Source organism: Boleophthalmus pectinirostris, unplaced genomic scaffold, assembly GCF_026225935.1.
Source record: "Boleophthalmus pectinirostris isolate CB_2022bp ecotype Guang Dong unplaced genomic scaffold, ASM2622593v1 HiC_scaffold_1, whole genome shotgun sequence".
Taxonomy (NCBI): Eukaryota; Metazoa; Chordata; class Actinopteri; order Gobiiformes; family Gobiidae; genus Boleophthalmus; species Boleophthalmus pectinirostris.
The window spans coordinates 3682819-3704708 of NW_026570970.1; the positions used below are offsets into that span (position 1 = coordinate 3682819).

At 41.3% G+C, this 21890-nt stretch overlaps 1 protein-coding gene across 1 annotated transcript in view; it reads left to right on the plus strand.

Annotated features, from left to right (window-relative positions):
• trpm2 (transient receptor potential cation channel, subfamily M, member 2) overlaps positions 1-11445 on the plus strand; it is a 66690-nt gene extending 55245 nt beyond the window's left edge. The window contains exons 25-32 of the mRNA XM_055150761.1: positions 644-728; positions 3227-3372; positions 3557-3647; positions 6750-6840; positions 8138-8216; positions 9402-9503; positions 10324-10446; positions 11335-11445. Of these exons, the coding sequence (XP_055006736.1) occupies positions 644-728; positions 3227-3372; positions 3557-3647; positions 6750-6840; positions 8138-8216; positions 9402-9503; positions 10324-10446; positions 11335-11445 (828 nt within the window). The remainder of the gene's footprint in view (positions 1-643; positions 729-3226; positions 3373-3556; positions 3648-6749; positions 6841-8137; positions 8217-9401; positions 9504-10323; positions 10447-11334) is intronic.
• Positions 11446-21890: the final 10445 nt, after the last annotated feature.

Consider the following 21890-nt stretch of genomic DNA (forward strand, 5'->3'; position numbering starts at 1 on the left):
GGTTTTAGACCTGGTTTAGTCCTAGTTTAGTCCTACTTTAGACCTGCTAGCAGCTGATCTGTAACTTGGTTTGAATCTGTGTTTTGTTCGTTCATTCATTTTCAATATAAAACCAAAAATAAGAAAAAAAAAAATGACAAAACAACAGTTTTCTTCTTTATTTATGTTCAAAACTAAAATGAAAAAAACAGATAATGATTTGTTTTTTCAGTTTTCCATCCTGGTCCCATCCTTCTGCAGTGCAAAAGTCCGGCAACGCAGTCACAGACGTCATGTAAACGGGAAACGTCCGTCATCCGTTTTTTCCATTTTTCATTTAAACACAAAATCGAAAACTGAAAAAAAATGATTCATTATCCATTTTTTCATTTTGGTTTTGGAAACAAATAATTTTCATTTTCTTATTTTTGGTTTTATATTGAAAAACGAATGAACGAATGACACACGGATTAGTCCGGTTTGGTCTCCGTGAAGATAGAAAGGTTTAAAGCCACACTGTGAAACATTCCAGACAAAGCAAAAACAGCTCAAAGCCTCCAACAGAAAAGTATAGAGTATAAAAGTATAAAACTACTTGTAAAGTTAAATAAAATCTAACCCGTCTCGTTTTCACCATCTCAGCTCTTCTCTTTGTTCCGTCCAGATGGTGCAGTCGGCCCGAGCTCTGCAGTGGATCATGGACAATCTGAGACCGGCAGGATTCAGACCGACGGACGCTCCATCACTGAGTAAAACATCTGACAGTCATTCACGTTAAAGAGGCACTGAGGAACTTTTCTAGCGCCGGTGAAGCTGTTATTGCCGTTCACATTTCCAGTTAAATGTGACTTGTGTGTGATCTCCAGTGTGAACTTTAAACTAGTGCTGTCAGGCGATTAAAAAAATTGAGAGATTAATTAATTACAGATCATAATTAATTAATCTAATTAATCTCTTTTTAATCTCACCTAAAAATAGCTGAGAAAAGCCTTCAACTTGAGGTATTTTCATTTAAATTCATTATTACATTATTATTATTACATATAAACCATGAACACTAGAACCACATCAGCTCGTTTGAAATTATAATGTGTTTAATGCTGATTTGCGCAAATCTCACAGAAACGAAACTTAAAAACCGCATGTCTAATTTGCATAAACTAAGCGAGAAAAAAAAAAAAGCTCTTGTGTCGCTGATGCGGTTCAGCTTCTGTGGGACTGAAGGACACGACTCAGTGGAATCTGAGTTTTCTGACAGTGTTGAAGGTGAAGGTGAGTCTGTTCTGTGTTTGTGTCGTGATGTTTTCAGACGTGTGCAGGTTTATCACAGATGCGTCGAGAACGAGAAAGAAAATCACAATTGTTTGCGGAAGCGATGTGTTATTGTCCCAACAACACATAAAAACAGATTTTATAATAAGGCAACTCACATACAGAAACAGTAAAGTTAGAGATTAAAAATTAGATTAACGCGATTAAAAAACATAACGCGCTAAATATGACTGTAATTAATTAATCGCAATTAACGCGATAATTTGACACCCCTACTTTAAACGCCCCAAAAGTGTCCCACATGAGCATTGTTTACGGAAGTCGCCTAAACTCTGGGCTCACTTCCTAAAATCTGGTCCAGTTGTTGGTAAAATGTTCAGGTCACACGTCCACGGCCGCTTCGTTTGTTTGAGTCTTTATCCTCCTTGTGTTTTTCTCGCAGGTTCTTTATTTTTCGTTGACATTGGAGTCAGGTCCGTCTGTAGCCGCGCTCGGACATTTCTTTAGGAGTCATTTCAAAAACCGCCCAGTTCCGATAAGACTCCCCCAATTTGGAAATACAGAGATCCCCCCAAATATGAATAAACTCTCTAACCTCACGTTCCCTCCATTGTCGAGACTCTAAGGCTGCGTTCAGACTGCAGCCTGAAGTGACCCAAATCCAATTTTTTGGCCTCTATGCTCTTGTATCTGATCTTTTAATGACAGTCTGAACGACACAGATCTGATTTTTTCAAATGTGACCCAGGACACTTGGATATGTGCTCATGAAACTGATACATATCTGATCTTTTGACATGTGACTTCAGTCTGAACGGACAAAGTGCATTCATCCACCTACACGTTATCAACAAGACACAAACGTCACTATTCTGTGCTGAAGTAGGTGAAAATTGTTAATGATCCATGTGACTGAAGTGAAGCACATCACCACTCACCACAAAACACCACGACCAAAAACCTCGTCCTTCTCCTTCTCAATCTCCTCCTTAAAACAAGTAAGTTGTTCATGTTCTGGCTCTGGTACGAGAGGAACTTTAAAATCTCCAGGTGCTCGATGCTGCGTCCATGTTTGGACAACTTCCGTAAACACAGAGACGCTCACTGCGGTTGACGTCGTCGTGTCTCCAGTGTCACATGTGGGACACTTTTGGACTGTTTAATGTTCACACTGGAGTCACACACAAGTCACATTTCACTGGAAATGTGAACCACCTCGCAAAAACATCGGATTTCACAAAAAAATCGGAATTGAGCGTTAAGCCCTGCAGTCTGAACGTAGACTAAGTCTGATGTGTAGGTGGATGAACGTGACCTGACCGTTCAGACTGAAGTCACGTGTCAAAAGATCAGATATGTGTCGGTTTTAGGAGCACATATCCAAGGCTGCGTTCAGTCTGCAGCCCGAAGTGACCCAAATCCGATTTTTTTGTCCCTACGCTCCTGTATCTGAACTACACAGATCTGATTTTTTTCAAATGCCACCCAGGCCACTTGGATAGTCCGGGGCTAGTCTCCATGTCCGTAGACCCGGTCGTCGAGGCCCCCCGCCTTCGACTGCCGCCCAGATCTCACAGCACCGGCCCCTTATGGCTCCTCCCGCAGGTGGTGGGCCCATGGAAAGGCGTTCCCAAACACTTGCCGTTGAGCACCCACCCCAAGCCTGGCTCCAGGGTGGGGGCCCCGGCGACGCCATTCCGAGCGACGTATCTGGCTTCTGTGTGGACATCATAGTAAAGGGCTTCTGAACCGTTCTTCGTCTGATCCGTCCCCCCTGGACCTGTTTGTCTTGGGTGACTCTACCAGGACCATAAAGTCCCCGACAATATAGCTCCCGGGATCATTCAGGCCCTCAAACCCCTCCACCACCACCATAAATGCTAATAATAAATTTGAAAAAAGTAGAAAGTTCCTGGTAAAGCAAAAACAATTCGACAGTTTACACGCAGTTTTTAGCTTCATATTTTCTTTGCAGATCTGATTCTCGCGGAGGACTGCACTGACGGCCTCACAAAGCCGGTGGAGCGAGAGGAGAGTCGCCACGTGAAAGCTCGTCAGCTCCACTACCCCGACAGCAAAGTCACCCGCTTCCCCGTGCCCGAGGAGAAGGTGCCCTGGGAGGTACGAGTCTCAGAACGGAGGCTCTAAACATAAACATAAATAATCATCATCAAATTAAAAAAAGAGAGACATTAAATTACTCAGACCGTTGTCAGGATTATTCACTGGAAACTGAAGAGAAAATGTCTTGTGTTGTGTCTAAAGCTTCTCCGCACTAACGGCAGAATCCTGTTGTTGTTTTCAGGTGAACTTCAGCTCCTACAACCCCCCGTATTACTCCTCACCGGACACAGTGGACAAGTACGACTGCTCCCTGATCAAGAATAATAATGAACCAGGACTGAATCAGGACTAAACCAGGACTAAACCAGGTCTAAAACAGGACTAAAACAGGACTAAACCAGGACTAAAACAAGACTAAACCAGGACTGATGCCAGGACTAAACCTGCTGTTTTGTGTTTTGTTGCAGATCGGAGCCTGGATCTGACACTTGCAAGTAAAGTTCACACTTGAGTATCAGATGGTGTAATCTTTCTTGTTGATGTTGAATGTTCTTGTTGATGGTGGATGTTCTTGTTGATGTTGGATGTTCTTGTTGATGTTGGATGTTCTTGTTGATGTTGAATGTTCTTGTTGATGTTGAATGTTCTTGTTGATGTTGGATGTTCTTGTTGATGTTGGATGTTCTTGTTGATGTTGTGGTGTGTTTGTTGATGTTGGATGTTCTTGTTGATGATGTTGATGTGAATGTTCTTGTTGATGGTGGATGTTTTTGTTGATGTTGGATGTTCTTGTTGATGTTGATGTTTCTTGTTGATGTTGAATGTTCTTGTTGATGTGGATGTTTTTGTTGATGTTGGATGTTCTTGTTGATGTTGATGTTCTTTTGTTGATGTTGAATGTTCTTGTTGATGTTCTTGAATGTTCTTGTTGATGTTGAATGTTCTTTGTTGATGTTGTTGAATGTTCTTGTTTGATGTTGTTGGATGTTTCTTGTTGATGTTGGATGTTCTTGTTGATGTGGATGTTCTTGTTGATGTTGATGTTCTTGTTGATGTGTTCTTGTTGATGTTGGATGTTCTTGTTGATGTTGAATGTTCTTGTTGATGTTGGATGTTCTTGTTGATGTTGATGTTCTTGTTGATGTTGAATGTTCTTGTTGATGTTGAATGTTCTTGTTGATGGTGGATGTTTTTGTTGATGTTGGATGTTCTTGTTGATGTTGGATGTTCTTGTTGATGTTGAATGTTCTTGTTGATGTTGAATGTTCTTGTTGATGTTGAATGTTTTTGTTGATGTTGAATGTTCTTGTTGATGTTGGATGTTCTTGTTGATGTTGAATGTTCTTGTTGATGTTGGATGTTCTTGTTGATGGTTGGATGTTCTTGTTTGATGTGGATGTTTTCTTGTTGATGTTGGATGTTCTTGTTGATTGTGGATGTTCTTGTTGATGTTGGATGTTCTTGTTGATGTTGAATGTTCTTGTTGATGTTGAATGTTCTTGTTGATGTTGAATGTTCTTGTTGATGTTGGATGTTCTTGTTGATGTTGGATGTTCTTGTTGATGTTGGATGTTCTTGTTGATGTTGATGTTCTTGTTGATGTTGGATGTTTTTGTTGATGTTGAATGTTCTTGTTGATGTTGAATGTTCTTGTTGATGTTGAATGTTCTTGTTGATGTTGAATGTTCTTGTTGAATGTTGAATGTTCTTGTTGATGTTGGATGTTCTTGTTGATGTGATGTTGATGTTCTTGTTGATGTTGGATGTTTTTGTTGATGTTGAATGTTCTTGTTGATGTTGTTGTTGTTGATGTTGGATGTTTTGTTGATGTTGAATGTTCTTGTTGATGTTGAATGTTCTTGTTTGATGTTTGTTGATGTTCTTGTTGATGTTGAATGTTCTTGTTGATGTTGGATGTTCTTGTTGATGTTGGATGTTCTTGTTGATGTTGGATGTTCTTGTTGATGTTGTGTTCTTGTTGATGTTCTTGTTGATGACGAATGTTCTTGTTGATGTTGAATGTTCTTGTTGATGTTGGATGTTCTTGTTGATGTTGAATGTTCTTGTTGATGTTGAATGTTCTTGTTGATGTTGGATGTTCTTGTTGATGTTGAATGTTTTTGTTGATGTTGGATGTTCTTGTTGATGTTGGATGTTCTTGTTGATGTTGGATGTTCTTGTTGATGTTGAATGTTTTTGTTGATGTTGAATGTTTCTTGTTGATGTTGGATGTTCTTGTTGATGTTGAATGTTCTTGTTGATGTTGAATGTTCTTGTTGATGTTGGATGTTCTTGTTGATGTTGATGTGTTGATGTTGATGTTCTTGTTGATGTTGAATGTTCTTGTTGATGACGAATGTTCTTGTTGATGTTGAATGTTCTTGTTGATGTTGGATGTTCTTGTTGATGTTGGATGTTGTTCTTGTTGATTGTTCTTGTTGATGTTGAATGTTCTTGTTGATGTTGAATGTTCTTGTTGATGTTGTTGATGATGTTGTTTTTGTTGTGATGATGTTCTTGTTGATGTTGAATGTTCTTGTTGATGTTGAATGTTCTTGTTTGATGTTGAATGTTCTTGTTGATGTTGAATGTTCTTGTTGATGTTGTTGATGTTCTTGTTGATGTTGGATGTTCTTGTTGATGTTGAATGTTCTTGTTGATGTTGATGTTCTTGTTGATGTTGAATGTTTTTGTTGATGTTGATGTTCTTGTTGATGTTGATGTTCTTGTTGATGTTGGATGTTCTTGTTGATGTTGGATGTTCTTGTTGATGACGAATGTTCTTGTTGATGTTGATGTTCTTGTTGATGATGTTCTTGTTGAATGTTCTTGTTGATGTTGAATGTTCTTGTTGATGTTGTTTCTTGTTGATGTTGAATGTTCTTGTTGATGTTGAATGTTCTTGTTGATGTTGGATGTTCTTGTTGATGTTGAATGTTCTTGTTGATGTTGGATGTTCTTGTTGATGTTGGATGTTTTGTTGATGTTGATGTTTTTGTTGATGTTGAATGTTCTTGTTGATGTTGGATGTTCTTGTTGATGTTGGATGTTCTTGTTGATGTTGAATGTTTTTGTTGATGTTGGATGTTCTTGTTGATGTTGGATGTTCTTGTTGATGTTGGATGTTCTTGTTGATGTTGGATGTTCTTGTTGATGTTGGATGTTCTTGTTGATGTTGAATGTTCTTGTTTGATGATGTTGATGATGTTCTTGTTGATGTTGAATGTTCTTGTTGATGTTGAATGTTCTTGTTGATGTTGAATGTTCTTGTTGATGTTGAATGTTCTTGTTGATGACGAATGTTCTTGTTGATGACGAAAATGTTCTTGTTGATGTTGGATGTTCTTGTTGATGACGAATGTTCTTGTTGATGTTGAATGTTCTTGTTGATGGTGAATGTTCTTGTTGATCGTGGATGTTCTTGTTGATTGTGAACAGGAACCCCGGAGGCAGGACGGGTCTGAGGGGCCGTGGGGTGCTCCCTCGCCTGGGCCCCAACTGCAGTCTCGACCTCATCCTCACACGGTACGGATGAAGATGAAAATTAAAGCGCTTTTGTTCAGGAAATCAACTTTTCAGAGCTTTTAATTGTGTTATAGTTGTTTCCTTCTGACTTACTGTATTTTTCGAACTACAAGTCGCTCTGGAGTATAAGTCGCACCGGCCAAAACATGTTTAATGAAGCAGAAAAAAACATCTACTATAAGTGGCACTTTTTGGGAGAAATGTATTTAATAAAATCAGAGATCAGGAGCAGACATTTCCTGTGTAAAGTCAAGTTGTAGTAAAAACAATAGAAGAGAGAAGAACAGACTGTTAACGTCACATATGAACAGTTCTTCAGATAAACTATAACATAAACAACAGAACAAGTTTAACCAAACTCTCCATCTCACTCCAAATCACTAAATCCATTCAATTCTTCATCCTCGGTGTCACTTCTGAACAACTCGGCCTCGACCTCCGGAGGTAAACAGAGCGACGCAAACTCTTCTGTGTCGCTGTCGTCAGACTCAGCATCAGTTCCAGTTAGAATTATTCGGGTCTTTCTGAATCCCGACAGGATGGTTTCGGTGTCACTGAAGGACTTTGGGTTAGACCTGGTTTAGACCTGGTTTAGACCTGGATTAGACCTGGATTAGATCTTCGTTAGACTTAGTTTAGACCTGGTTTAGACCTCAGTTAGACCTAGACTTGGTTTAGGACAGCTTCCAGTTCAGACCTGATTTAGACCTTGGTTTAGACGGGGGATAGACCTGGCTTATATTTACAGAATTATTGGAGTCTTTCTGAATCCCGACAGGATGGTCCAGACTTTGTCCATCCATCCAGTGACTTCCAGGAAAGTTTCACGGTGCATCCTCCCGATGTCACAAATTTCTCACTCACTCCAAACTTTCGATTTCCGTTTTCAGCTGCAGATTTCACGACTTTCAGTTTGTAATCTGCAGAATCTGATTTTGTTTTTTGGGGGCGTTTGTGTTCAGTCTTCTCAGTCTTTGTCTTTATAAGTTTAAAGTTTAAATGTTAAATTGTTGAGTGGTGCAGAAGTAACGGTGCCATCGACTGACATGATACAGACAGGACAGAGGCTCTTTCTGCAGGAGACATGCGCAGTAGAGCCAAGTGACAGTGGTACAGGAGGAACAGGAGCAGCAGATCCTCACACACAAGACTAGAACCTCTCCACACTTCACCAAAAACATTTTAATTTAGAAGTCACACCGGAGAATAAGTCACAGGAAACACACAAACCAGGAACAAAAGTGACACTTATAGTCTGAAAAATACGGTATGTTCTGTGTTATTTTAATGATTCCAGGTGGAGAGACAGAGCGTGTTCTGAGCTGGAGTTTCTGGTGTTTAAGGACGAGAACAAGAAATGTCTGATATTACCCGGGGTGAGTGAGTGTGTGTGTGTGCTTCTACTAGTTTAAAAAAAGAGCTACAGTCGCAACTGAACCTTGGCTGTCAGTGCCGAAACCTGAAAAGCCTGTAAACATAAACACTACCGATCAAAAGTTTTAGAACACCACACCTTTTGTTGTCGACCAAAACGTATTGTGAACTTTTGATTGGCGTGTGTGTCGACCTTTGTCAGATAGAACAGCTGAACACACTCGTGGCTCGTTCTTTTTACGACACAAATCAAATATTGTTGAGAAAGTTCTTCCCGAGTCTTTGGCAGAAGTTTCCGTAAATGTGTGGCACTTGTCGGTCGCTTCACTCTTCAGTCCGGTTCATCCCAACTCCACACTCCAGGTTTTCAAGTTTTACCGTCTTTTTCTTGTTTCCTGAGGTGGTTTTGGCAGAGTTTGGACTTGGACCAGACCGGGACTGGGACCAGGACTGAGACCAGGTTTAGAACTGGTTTAGAGTTGGTTTAGTCCTGGTTCAGACCTGGTTCAGTCCTGGTTTAGACCATGTTTAGACCTGGTTTAGACCTGGTTTAGTCTTGGTTCAGTCCTGGTTTAGTCCTGGTTCAGTTTTGGTTTAGACCTGGTTTAGACCTGGTTAGGTTCTGGTTTAGTCCTGGTTTAGATCTGGTTTAGACCTGGTTTAGTCCTGGTTTAGTCCTGGTTTAGTCCTGGTTTAGATCTGGTTTAGACCTGGTTTAGACCTGGTTAGGTTCTGGTTTAGTCCTGGTTTAGATCTGGTTTAGTCCTGGTTTAGTCCTGGTTTAGTCCTGGTTTAGATCTGGTTTAGACCTGGTTTAGTCCTGGTTTTGGTCTCGGATTTAGACCTGGTTTAGTCCTGATTCAGTCCTGGTTTAGTCCTGATTTAGTCCTGGTTTAGTCCTTGTTTAGTCCTGGTTCTGTCCTGGTCCAATCCTGGTTTAGTCTTGGTTTAATAAACCAAGTAAATATCTTAAATAGTAAATATTTTATATTATATAATAGTATATATATTTTACTATATATAGTAAATACATAGTAAAATATTAAAAAGTAAATATCTTCGGTTCATAAACCAAGATATTTAAATTTATCAACTGCTATAATTGGTGATGAATCGGTAAATTTCCGACTCTAACTCTTGACCCTAACAAAAACCCTGACCATAACTGACTCTGTCCTTTTCTTCAGGGAGAAGTGGACTCTGCTGAAGATCTGCCTCAGAATCTGGAGAAAACTCTGGGGAACAAGGCGTGTCAGAAGATCAGGAAGGTCCTCAAAGATAAAGACCAGGTACGTCTGACGCTGCACATGTCACTGGGAAACCTCAAGAATCCATGTGTCGTTCATTCATTCGTTTTTCAATATAAAACCAAAAATAAGAAAATGAAAAAACAAATGTTCTCCAAAACCAATTGAAAAAACAGATAATGATTCGTTTTTTGTGTTTAAATGAAAAATGGAAAAAACAGATAACGACTGTTTCCTACGGAAGCCGAGAGGGGGTCACAACAAACGCAAACGCTGCAACAAATACAAATGCAACAACACAACAAAAAGCCGCAACTAACCAAAAAAAGCCACAACGGAAATGAACACAGGATTCTATTTTAATGCAAATGCCGCAACACATACACAAATGCCACAAAACATAAAAAAGCCACAACGGAAGTGACCGCGGGACTCTATTTTCCGACGGACTGATCAAGCGGCAAGTGAAGAAGAAGAACTACAATGTAAAACAAATAACGATAAAACAATAAATTACTTTTACTTACGTTTCCAACTTCTCCGTTCCTTTGCTTTTCACGTTGTAGTTCTTCTTCACTTGCCGCTCGATCGGTCCGTCGGAAAATAGAGTCCCGCGGTCACTTCCGTTGTGGCTTTTTTTGGTGTGTTGTCGCGTTTGTATTTGTTGCGGTGTTTGTGTTTGTTGTGACCCCTCTGGGCTTCCGTAGGTCAGTAAACACAACCAGAATTAATACATGAGGCGCACTGTCAACTTTTTAGAAAATTTAAGGATTTTAGTGCGTGTTACAATCCGAAAAATACGGTAAACACTTTTTTTCTCATTTTACGTTTAAGATATGAGTTTGAATGGTGTCGCCCTCAGATGGTCGAGCTGTACGAGGGTTATGTGGACGACTCCAGGAACACGGACGACGCCTGGGTGGAGACCACAGTCCTGCACCTGCACCTGGCCAGAGACTGCCCCCTGCTGGCCGACATCAACAAGGTACAGACAGAACCTGGGCACGGCGAGATTTACCTTATTCTGGCAGTTGCTGTGGGAAAAATAAAATATTGTGACATGGGGTCTTTAAAATATCTGAGGGCCGGTCAAGCAGAAGTAAACAACAAGGCCAAAAATTCAAGTTAATGCATCTGATATAAAAATGTATTGAACAGATACATATGTACTCTAGTTTATCAAACTGTTGACCTTTTTTCTGGACCATTTTTGGTTCTAAAGTTCCATATGTTTTAAACAGACCATGTATGAAACATGGAACAAAAATTATTTCCCAAATTTCAAAGACCTGAAAATCATGTAAATAAATGTTTGTATTTCATCATATCTTGTGTTATTCCATCTTTGAACTGTTGATGAAGGGACAGGATTAAAAAAAAAATTATTTAAAATGATAAAAATGTTCTTGGAAGGACTGACATATTTTATAGAAATAGTTTCCTTTCATTTTGAAGTAATATTAAAGTATTCAGAAGAAAAAAGTGACAAATGATGTAAAATCCTGCACCTTCTACTTGTTTGAACAATTTTCCCTCCGTTACTTTTCCCTCCGTTACCATGAACTTTCTTAATAAAAAATCTCATGAGTCAAAAAGTCAGAGGTTTTTCAACCTAATCTTGTTCCATATGGTAGAAAACTATATGAAGCAAATATTCAAACCAGTTTGTTAAGGATATGGAAGTGAGAACCAAGAGTTATCACTGTTTGGATTTATTGCCCAAAAAAGTGCTGCATATTTCATTCCCTCCGTTACCGACATGAGTTTTTAAATTTTTTGTCAACAACTTGAAAGAATCTCACAGGTTTAACTTGACCCTGTTGGAGTGTAACTCTTTCCTACATTCTGATACTTTACTTATTTCAAGAGTCAGCACTCGGTGGAGTCTTTGGAGTGGCAGGAGGTCAGCGGCAGGACCAGGCTCGGCTCAGACCAGAAGGACTTCTTGAAGAAAGTGGCCCAACTTCACAGCAGCAAATTCTGAGCCTCAAAACCTCCAGCTGTACGGGAACCTGCGGAGCCCGGAGCCAAACACACGGGGCCAAACCTGAGCAGACAGACTGAACGCAAGAATTTATTTTATTTTTATTTATTTTGTTTACATTTATTTCACCAGGACGTCTCATTATTATTCAGAATCTCTTTTTTTCCAATAGAGCAGAGAATCCAATCAATACAAAACAGTAAAATCACAAAATTCCACATTATAAAACCGTTTGCATCTCAAGAAAAACACGCACTGGTCTCAGAGTCTTGCACGGGTTCAATTTTTGGCCCAGGACTAAACCAGGACTAAACCAGGACTAAACCAGGACTAAACCAGGACTAAACCAGGACTAAACCAGGACTTAACCAGGATTAAACCAGGAGCCCAGCATCGAACCAATTTCCTCCGCTGACAGTTTTATGTAATAAAAACACTAAAGTATCTTTGTTTGGTCCATCGTTTCGGGAAAAAATGGGAAATGTCTCTTGTTTCCAGGGCAACGGACGACCTGGGCACATGTCAAGTACTTTTCTCCTGTTCGTCGTTCGTTTGATTCTCCTGACTCGCCCGTGTGTGATCACTACCCGCCTGTAAAACTCCAGAACGTTAAAACCCGTCCGTTTCAGCGACTACCGACACGACCCGGTGCAGGACTCTGACCAGTCTCCATCTCCACACTCGTATAAAACACCACTGCTGTAAACTTAAACTGTGGCATTACTGTGTAATCCTCAGTCCATCAGACCTGCTGCACTGCACAAGAAAGTGCATATGAAAGGATTTAACTATAAAACTGTGAAAACCAAAGTCTTATATTACACAAAAGTGACTCTTCTGAGCTTTAAGTCCTATTTTTATGTTGTTACCTCCTCAAAAACAGACCTGGAGTTGTGTTTTGTTTCATTCACACGTTTGAGTAACTTTTTATTATTAGTTTGTTTACGTCTCCAAAGCTCAAAATGCTCAGTTCCACCTTGTGATGTCATGACGCAGCTCCATTTACCTTTAATTCAGTGGAGATTGACAATTCCAGGGCCGAAACTATCCAAATGATTCTAGTGAAGCCTAAATGTGCAGAGTTTGTGCGTTAAACGTGTGAATGAAACAAAACACAACTCCAGGTCTGTGTGGGATGAGGAAATAACATTAGAACATCAGAAAACGGCGTCGTCTGGGCCTTTTAACGTTTGGTGGGATGATACGTGTTGTAAATGTTTGTCCGATACACGTGAGTGAAATGAAAGTTTGTAAAAAAAAAAGTTGAAAATGACAGAAAGTTGAGTTCAATATGATATCTTCCTATGTCAATACTAGGGGTATAACAGTAACAAAAATCACGGTTTGGTTCAGTTTCGGTTCAGTTTTCGAACAAAATGCAAAACCATTTGTGTTTTTATTAAACCAACAATTTGTTTTAACTTTATACAAATGGGAAAATAAAATAAATGCAAAGTGCTGCTTGGTAAAAACTAATAAGTGAAATTAAATATTCTCCAATGTATGAAATATGATAAAAAAATAATAATTCCTTGTAAACGGTAAACAAAACTTTAAGTAAATTGCAGCACTAACAGTTCCAGCATGAACTTTTACTCAATCTTCAGATTTTTGGCCAGAAAAATCAACATGTCCACATCGTCTGGAGTAAGAGTAAATCTGTTGGCCGACTGGTTTTGTGCAGAGATTTTGTTCGGGCAAAAGGTGAAAATGAGGACTGAGGCGCAATGACCGTAGTTTTGAGAGGATTCACGTGGTTTGGAGAGACGTAGTCAAGTTGAGGGGGCAGTTATTGTCAAGGCGGCCGCCCTAACTATAAAGCGCTGCGGAAAACTCACAGATGAGATGTGAATATTAAATCAATCAATCAATCAAACTTTATTTGTGTAGCACTTTTCATACATTTGAAATGTAGCACAAAGTTCTTCACATGCAACAGAAAAATTACAATACAATAATTTAAAACAACAGCAAACCCACAAACGGGGACCGTAAAAGCTGAACGACGCCTCACCGTGAGTTTTAGTCTGGACTCTTGGGACAGTTAAAAGACGAGACCTGAGGAGCTGAGAGTCCGAGAGGCTCATGTGATAAAAGCAGATCAGATAAATAAATAGGACTAAGACCATTAAGAGCTTTATAAACTAATAAAAGAACTTTAAAATCTCTCCTGAAGCTCGCAGGAGCCAGTGCAGAGACTTCAGTACTGGGGTGATGTTCTCTCGCTTCCTGGTCCTCGTCAGCAGCTGCAGAGTTTTGGAGGAGCTGTAGTGGAGCTGTAGATTTCTTTGGAAGACCAGAAAGGAGAGCATTGCACTAATCAACATTATTATACATTATTAAAATCTCTGCACTGGCTTGAGAGAGAAAAGGTCTGACTGTGGCAATATTTTTTAGATGATAAAAACCAGATTTAGTGCTGGACCTGATGTGTGGCTCAAAGCTGAGCTCACGATCAAGAATAACTCCTAAACTCTTGACCCTCTCACAGGGTTCAGTCAGGAGGTTTGGAGCTTTGAGCTTCTCTCTCTGAGCTTCAGGACCAATAATTAAAACCTCAGTTTTGCCCTGGTTGAGCTGGAGGAAGTTTGCTGCCATCCAGGACTTAATATCTAAAATGCATTTAAAAAGGGTATCGATCGGGCTCAGGTCATCAGGAGACACGGCGATATAGAATATTAAAGGGTCGAGTCTCCGTGTAGCTGCACATGTAATGGAGGAATATAAACAAACAAACTGCACAAACTCACTCGTGCACAGACCTGCACCGAACCAAACGTCCTGTACTGAAACGGTTCAGCGTGAATACTTTTACTGTTACACCTCTAGTCAATACACAAAGCTCCATCCAAAATGAGAAATGAAACAGAAATCTGTCATTTGCACTTTCATCTCGTTTAAACCTTCATATTTTTAGTGCCTTTAAAAAAACAGGGTCCTATGTAGATTGTGCCACAAGCCTGTTTACTGTATTTATTTTTTTTATTTATTTTGTCTGTGCGGTAAATCAATAAAGAAATGTTTTACGGCCGTACCACGTCTGTCTGATCTTGTCTGATCTCTGAAGCGAAGCCGGGCTGGGTCTGGGTCTGGGTCTGGGTCTGGGAGTTTGGACGGGAGACGGCTGGGAGAATCAGGTGCCACAGGGGGCTGACTGGACGTCCCTGGGTAAATCTCGCCCTTCAGTTAAAAAAACAAAACAAAAACAAAACTGGTGCGTCCTGTGTGTTATATACTTATATTATTTATTCGATACTTGAAACTGTGAGGGTTTCATCCTGCCCCTCCTGCCCCTCCCTTCCCTGTTCTTTCTCTCCTTACCCTATTTGGATTTTCCTGGGCGGACCCCAATCACTCACCTGCTGAGCTCCACTCCTGATCCTCGTCAACTAATCATCTCCGGCAATAAAAGACCTGCTGACCTGTTCTCCAGTGCCAGATCGTTCCATCAACCAAGTGGTGAACAACTCAGGCTTTTTGTGTTTTTGAGCGTTTTAGAAGATTTTGACTCTTACCTGTTTTCTTTTATCCGTTCCCCAGTTCTTCCATTTTGGAGCCAGTCTCATCCCGTTACCACCAGTTTCTGTAAGCCTCCAGTCAGCCTCCGTCTCCACAGACTCTCCCATCTGCAGCCAACCCGGACCCGTCCTGCCTCCCCTGGAATCTATCCCCCTGCCAAGACTATTTTTGTTATAAAATACTTTTGTTTCCCTCTGCATATTTGGGTCCGACCAGTGATTCCTAACAATAACGTCCGAGTGCGAATCGAGTCTGCAGTCACGTCATCGTATCGGGACAACTCTAACGCTAATTATTTCAGCATGAATAAAAAGTAAAAGACCAAAAAAGTTTGGCCAACAAAACAGAACCCAATAAAAAACTGAGATATGACATTTGTTTAAGTTTGTTTTGTGACCAAACATGTTCTGTGAGAAGGAGAAAAAAAAAAAAAACTCGGAAATTTAAATGACTCAAAGTATCCATCCTTTTTTGTATTGACAACACTGCAAACCCTTGTCCCTCTCAGTGAGCTCCTGAAATGGTTTTTAAGGAATACCAAGTGTCCAAACCAGTGATCAAAGCAAAGAGTGGCTATTAAAAAAACTGGTTTTGAGTTATTTTACATTTATTCTATGTTTAGTCCATTTGAGTTCATTCGTAGTTTTGATGCACGTGAGAATCTACAAAAAACTATAGCACAGCCATGGAAATCAAGAAACATAAATGAAAAAGCTGCATGTTTTTGGTATCGGTAAAGTAGAAAGTTTGACTGTGTGGGTTTGTTGGGCACATATAGTGACAGTGTTGGGAGTAACGCGTTATAAAAGTAACGAATTACAGTAATGCATTACTTTTTGCTGTAACGCAGTAATGTAAGGGCATTACAGGGGAAAAAATAGTAATGTTTTACTCGGTACAAATGTGAGTAACGCGCGTTACAGTGTTTTTTTAACCTGGATTGAAGTGGTGGGTTTTTCTTCATACAAATTCGCTAAAATCACCTCGATATCAGCAGCGGTGAAACGCAGGACATGCGCCCTCGTAGACCTTCAGGTAACCGCGGGCGAAAGGACTGACAAAGAACTCCACGCTGTTTAGACCTGGGTCAGTTCTGGTTTAGACCTGGTTTAGACCTGGGTCAGTTCTGGTTTAGACCTGGTTTACGCTTGTCCCTCCCTCTATCGCAGTTCACTTTTCGCGGTCTCGCTGTTTCGCAGATTTTTTATTTTTTGGGTTTTTTTGTGCAATTTTGCATGCCTTTTTTTTTTTTTTTTTTTTTTTTTTTTTTTTTTACATTGTATGAACACGTGTTGTGTTCCTCCCGCTGTGTCCTGATTGGCCAAGGGACTCCTGTCTCCTGTACAGTACAGAATGTGTTCAGCTGCCAAATTTAAATACATGTTCAATCTCTAGCAGTGTGATTCTGAAGTGTTGTACGGTTGTAAGTTTTCTCCCCGACAAAAACCCACAACGTCGACGAAACGTTCTGCACCGACAAAGGCTCCTGCGCTCGCACCCAAAAGGCAGAGGAAGATGCAAACCATCACACAGAAAGTTGGACTTCTGGACACGTTGAAGGAAGGTAGAAGTTACGCGCTGTAACAGACTCTTGCACCGGGTCTTGTACCTGCAAATAGTTGCTGAAATCAGGACCGTGAGCCCGAGCAGCAGAGTCCATAAAGAGCGATCGGGCGACAGCCGCTCTTACCTCCGTGAGGTGCGGAGCAGAGCCGCTCCTTTCTCCTGCGTCACCTTCAAGCCCGTCCCCACAGTGAGTCCTGTTTTAGTCCTAGTTCAGTTCTGGTTTAGTCCTGGTTCAGCTCTGGTTTAGTCCTGGTTTAGACCTGGTTTAGTCCTGGTTCAGTCCATATACAGTGCAAAAGATATTTTGGTGAGAGTAACTTAAAGTAATGCAATAGTAATGTAATGCCTTACATTTTAAATGCAGTAATATTGTAATGTAACGAATTACTTTGAAATGACAGTAATAAGGTAATAAATAATACATTAGTTTCAAAGTAACTTGCCCAACAGTGATAGTGACACACTTTCGGTATCTGTGTACAGGGAGTGGTCTAGGGCGCAGATAAGAACCATAAACGCGTCTTTACACAGACTTGGACCTGGACCCCCGTCTCTGACACTACATGACCAGTGTCTTCTGCCCGAACACCCACAGGACGAAGACAAGTGGAAGCAAACGACAGGTGAGTCCAGCTCAGGGTTTTTGACTGCGACAAAAAGACGGACAAACTATAACAGACGCGGACAAATGAGGCTGTTGGTCGTAAAAGGAGGAGACGCAGGGGTCGACGATTGTGTGAATGTAAGAAACTGGATAACAAATTAAACAAATCAACAACAGTTTTGAGCGCTGACGCCTCCGTCAGGCGGGACAGACACATTTTACATTATTATGTATATGTATTATTATGTCTGTCTGCTCAAGAATCAGCCAGAGTCTCTATTTTTTAAGACGGCTTAGGTTACATGTAGTGGACACCAATGTAATGCTGATGTTTTACAAAGCATGCATGGAATCTATTTTATGCTACGGCATGTCAACGTGGTTTGGTAACCTGTCAGTCAAACTTAAATCACAGATTTTTACTAAAAGGGTGGGTAAAATAATGGGTGTGGCCCCAAGCTCACTTCAGCACTTCAGACTGTGAGGAAGCTCGGCAGGAAGGTGATCAGTGACCCAACCCATGTTTCTTCAGTCAGTTTGAGTTGATGTCGTCAGGCAGAAGGTTCATGGTCCCAAACTGTAAACTGAACAGATTCAAACATTCTTTTGTGCCACTAGCCGTTAATCTGCTAAACTCAGATAGTGCAGTTAAAAAATAATTATAAAAGGCTTAGGGCAGGGGTGTCCAAACCTTTTTTAATCAAGGGCCACATATGTAAACACAGACGAAGCAGAGGGAGGATCGAGGGCCGTAGACTGGTGCTCAGTACAGAGAATAACTGAAATGTGTGCATGTTTAACACATTAAAATGAGCCATCAGACTTTATTCATGCTTAAGATCCTTAAAACCACACACTAAATATTAAATATCAAGGCTTTATCAAGGTAGATTTTCAAAAAACCTTGCAGTAAAAAAAATATTTTTTAATGGATGCAAAGTAATTTGGGCAAATTCACCTGGAAGTATGAGGGCCAAGAAAAATGTGTCAGAGGGCCGCATTTGGCTCCCGGGCCATAGTTTGGACATGCCTGGCTTAGGGAATGTGCAATTAAAACTGCACAGAGGTTAAGGGAATGTGCAATAATTAATAGAATACAAGAAAGCAGAGGGCTCACCTGTTAAGAATAATTTAAAGGTCCTGTTGGTGCATCACTCGTGGTCAGACTTTGTCTCATATTTACTTAGTTCTATGGTGTTTGTTGCAACGCATCTTCTTCTTATTATTGAATCTATCTTCTTATTACTGTAATGTGTTGCTTTTTGCTGTAACGCAGTAATGTGACGTTACAGGGGGAAAAAAATGAAAAATTTTCCTCGGTACAAATGTGAGTAATGCGCGTCACAATGCTTTTTATCCTGGATTGAAAGTGGTGGGTTTTTCCTTTTTTCTTCATACAAATTTGCTAAAATCGCTGCGATATTAGGAGCGGTGAAACGCCGGAGACGCACCCGCGTAGACCGTCAGGTGACCGCGGGCGAAAGGACTGACGCAGAACTCCACACTCCACGAGGCGAACCACAGCTGATGCCCGATCGCGCCTCGCTAACACCCTGTCTGCAAGGCGCTTCCAAGTTCTAGTCCAAGATTAGTCCTGGTTTGATCCTGGTTTAGTCCTGGTTCAGTTCTGGTTTAGTCCTACTTTAGTCCTGTTTTAGACCTGGTTTAGACCTGACCTACGTTCGCGTATCTCCATATGCGCGTCTAGTAGTCCTGGGTATCATTAAGAAGTTGCTGATACGATACATACCTCGATACACAGGCCACGATACGATACATTATCTCGATACAGTGCACTTTCGATTCGATATGATATATTTCAAATCAATTCGATACAGTTCAATAAAAAATAAAGGCTAAATCGTGGCTGTGATACTAAAAGTCTTTGTTAAACTTCTTCTTGTGCAAAGTTCATATGAAACACAAACATCAAAACAGTGAAAATGTCAAATGTGTCTCTTAAATGAGTTTCCTTTCACTCCACAAGCAACAAAACTGTAGCTGTAACAAAATAATTTAGTAAAACACACGTAAAAATACTCTTGGTGATATATCGATACTGTATCATCGCATTAAACAATACGATATATCGATATTCTGATATTTTTGCACACCCCTAGCGTCTAGCGCGTGCAATGGAGCCGCCCTCATTCACTTTCCATGCATTCTAAAAGTTGCAGTTTTTATGCTTGCGTAGGGCGAAATACGTCCGATTGCACTGTCAGGGTCACGTCTGTCTCCCCCTCCCTCCCTGAGATGGCGGAGGAAGGGCGGCTCACTCGTCGCCTACGTCACGTTTGGAGGGCGGAGCCTGTGCTTTCTCAGGACGGACGGGGGTTGGAGCAATAGTCGGACTTTCATAGTTCCTGGTCTGTGACTGATCCAAGAAATAAGTAAGATTTCAGAACTATTGTGTAATGGATGTTCCAAAACCCAAATTGTCCTTGTTTATGTGCAGAAGATACAACGTGGAAAGAGTTATTTTGCATCAGATGGGACCTTTAATTTAGGACAGTTTTGAATCATGACATGCCAATATTTTTCCACTTTCCCAGCTCCTTTAGTGTCCAGCTCGGTGAAAGCGTCTTTGCCAGACCCAAGATGGCGTCCGAGGAGGTACTGGCGAAGCTGCTGGTGGAGCAGGTGCAGCGGTGGATGGAGCAGAGGCGGGACTGCAGCTCCAGACTCCGTGCCCTCAGCCTGGAGATGTGGAGGTGGGAGCGCTGGGAGATCCTCGGCAGCGGCGGGGCGACGGCGGGCCTGGTCCTGCTGGCGTGGGGCGGGCTGCTGGTGATCTTCTCCGGCTACGTGTCCGCTCAGATCTTCAGCGCGTTGGGGTTCGTCTTCGTCGGCCTGGGGGCCTTACTCAACGTGTCCTCCAAGATCAAGAAGAGGTTCCGAACCGGCGAGCTGAGGAAGGCGGCCGAAGACAGCGTTGGCTCCTCTGAGGTCACCCTTTCTAGGATCCGTGAGAACTTTGAATTTTTGAGGAGGTGCCTACGTGAAGATCTAGAAGAGGATGAAGGAGACGAGGGGGAAAGAGCAGCTGTAATCGAGGAGATCCTTTCCTACTTTGCCAAACGCGTAGGCTTCAACGTCGATGACCTGGACTTCAGCGCTATTATCGAGAGTTACATACGAGACGCCAACCCCACGAATCCTTCAGACGCCTCTTCTGCCAGCTCCTTCAGCTCCACTAGCTCCTCCTCTTCTTCAGACACGCCTTCGTCCTGCTCCTCCAACTCCTCAGATAGTTCCTCCAAGCCCTCCTTTCTTCAAGATTGCGTTCTGAGGATTCTGAAGGTTTTGGGTCTACTGGACGGGATGAATTTAAAAGCTCCAGTGAAAACTTTAGGAAAAAGAACGGTGAGATCCTGAACCGCGCGCTCGTCCCTCTCCCCAGACACCTCCTCATGCTTTGTCGTGTTTTTCAGACGTACCAATCGTGCGACTCTTCCCCGAGCTTCAGAGCGAGTGTTCACGGAGGGGGTGTAACTTCGTACGCTGACAGCCGATCACAAACAAACAAGGCTGACGCGATCCAGAAGGACGTGGACGGTCTTCAGGAGGCAATGCAGGACATCAGGTTTGTATTAACGCTGGCAGAGTGGTTATCCTGTCGTACTGTTCACCATCCGCTCCAGGGTCCGGTCAAGTGGTAACGGAGGGAAATGGGCAGATTTTTTACATTCAAATAGCTCTTATTCAGAAACTAGAGCAGGAGTGTCAAACTCATTTTGTTCCGGGGGTCGTGTCCAACCGACTTTGATCCCAAAGTGTCCGGATCAGAAAACTCATGTCATATAAACCCCAAAAATAACAATAAGTTCAAATATTTGTGCAGAGAAACACAAATCTTTTACAGAAATCTTTTTTAATTGATGAACTCTTTCTTTTACAAAATATTATAATATTATGAACAACCTGAAACTTTAAGAAAAATGTAATTTCAACACCATGTTTGAACATGAACTTGTCTGCAAATAGGAATCAGTCAATTTTTCTTTTTATTCTTTTCTTTATATTTGTAGAAGCGTAGATGTTTATTACATTTCTGGGTTTTATTGTGTTTGATTTGGTCATGTGACACGGTGCAGTCGTACACACATATTCATAGAACTATAGTTACATTAGGTAACTGTGATTTACAACACTCGTAAAGTTTTTATCATGTTGTCAGCGAGGCAAGTTTATTTGTATAGTAAAAGTAAAAGTAAAAGTAAAAGTGCTTTACAGAATAAGAAATATCCACACCCAACTTGCTGTCTGTCGTGTGATCTTTTAGTATTTATTTATTTTAGCATGAGCATGGAGATAAAAAGTGTGCGGCCTCCATGTGCGTTACTTAACTGTGAAGTCAATGCTGTGTGTTCATAAATGTTCTGGTGAGAGATTGAGAGGAGCAAATAATCCACAGTAACTCTGGTAACTCTAATAATCTCTGCACTAATCTGTTTCTTCTTTTTCCACTTCAGTTTTGCTTTTTGCCTTCAGTTTCGCGCTGGAGGAGCTGAAGGACGTGCTCGAGTGCATAGAGGACCCCGGCTGTGTCTGCAGGAGGACCAAACTCCTGGACTACGCTCAGAGGCACTGTCGCGACCTTGACGTGAAGCAGTGGCTCCAGGAGGGGGCGCTGTCCGAGCACTTCCTCCACCTGATCGACGTCTTCCAACGCATGAAGGTCACAACGGGCTCTGTTCACGCAAGACGTTTGGAAACGTGCGGATGACGAGTTCCGGTGTAGTTTCCGACACTG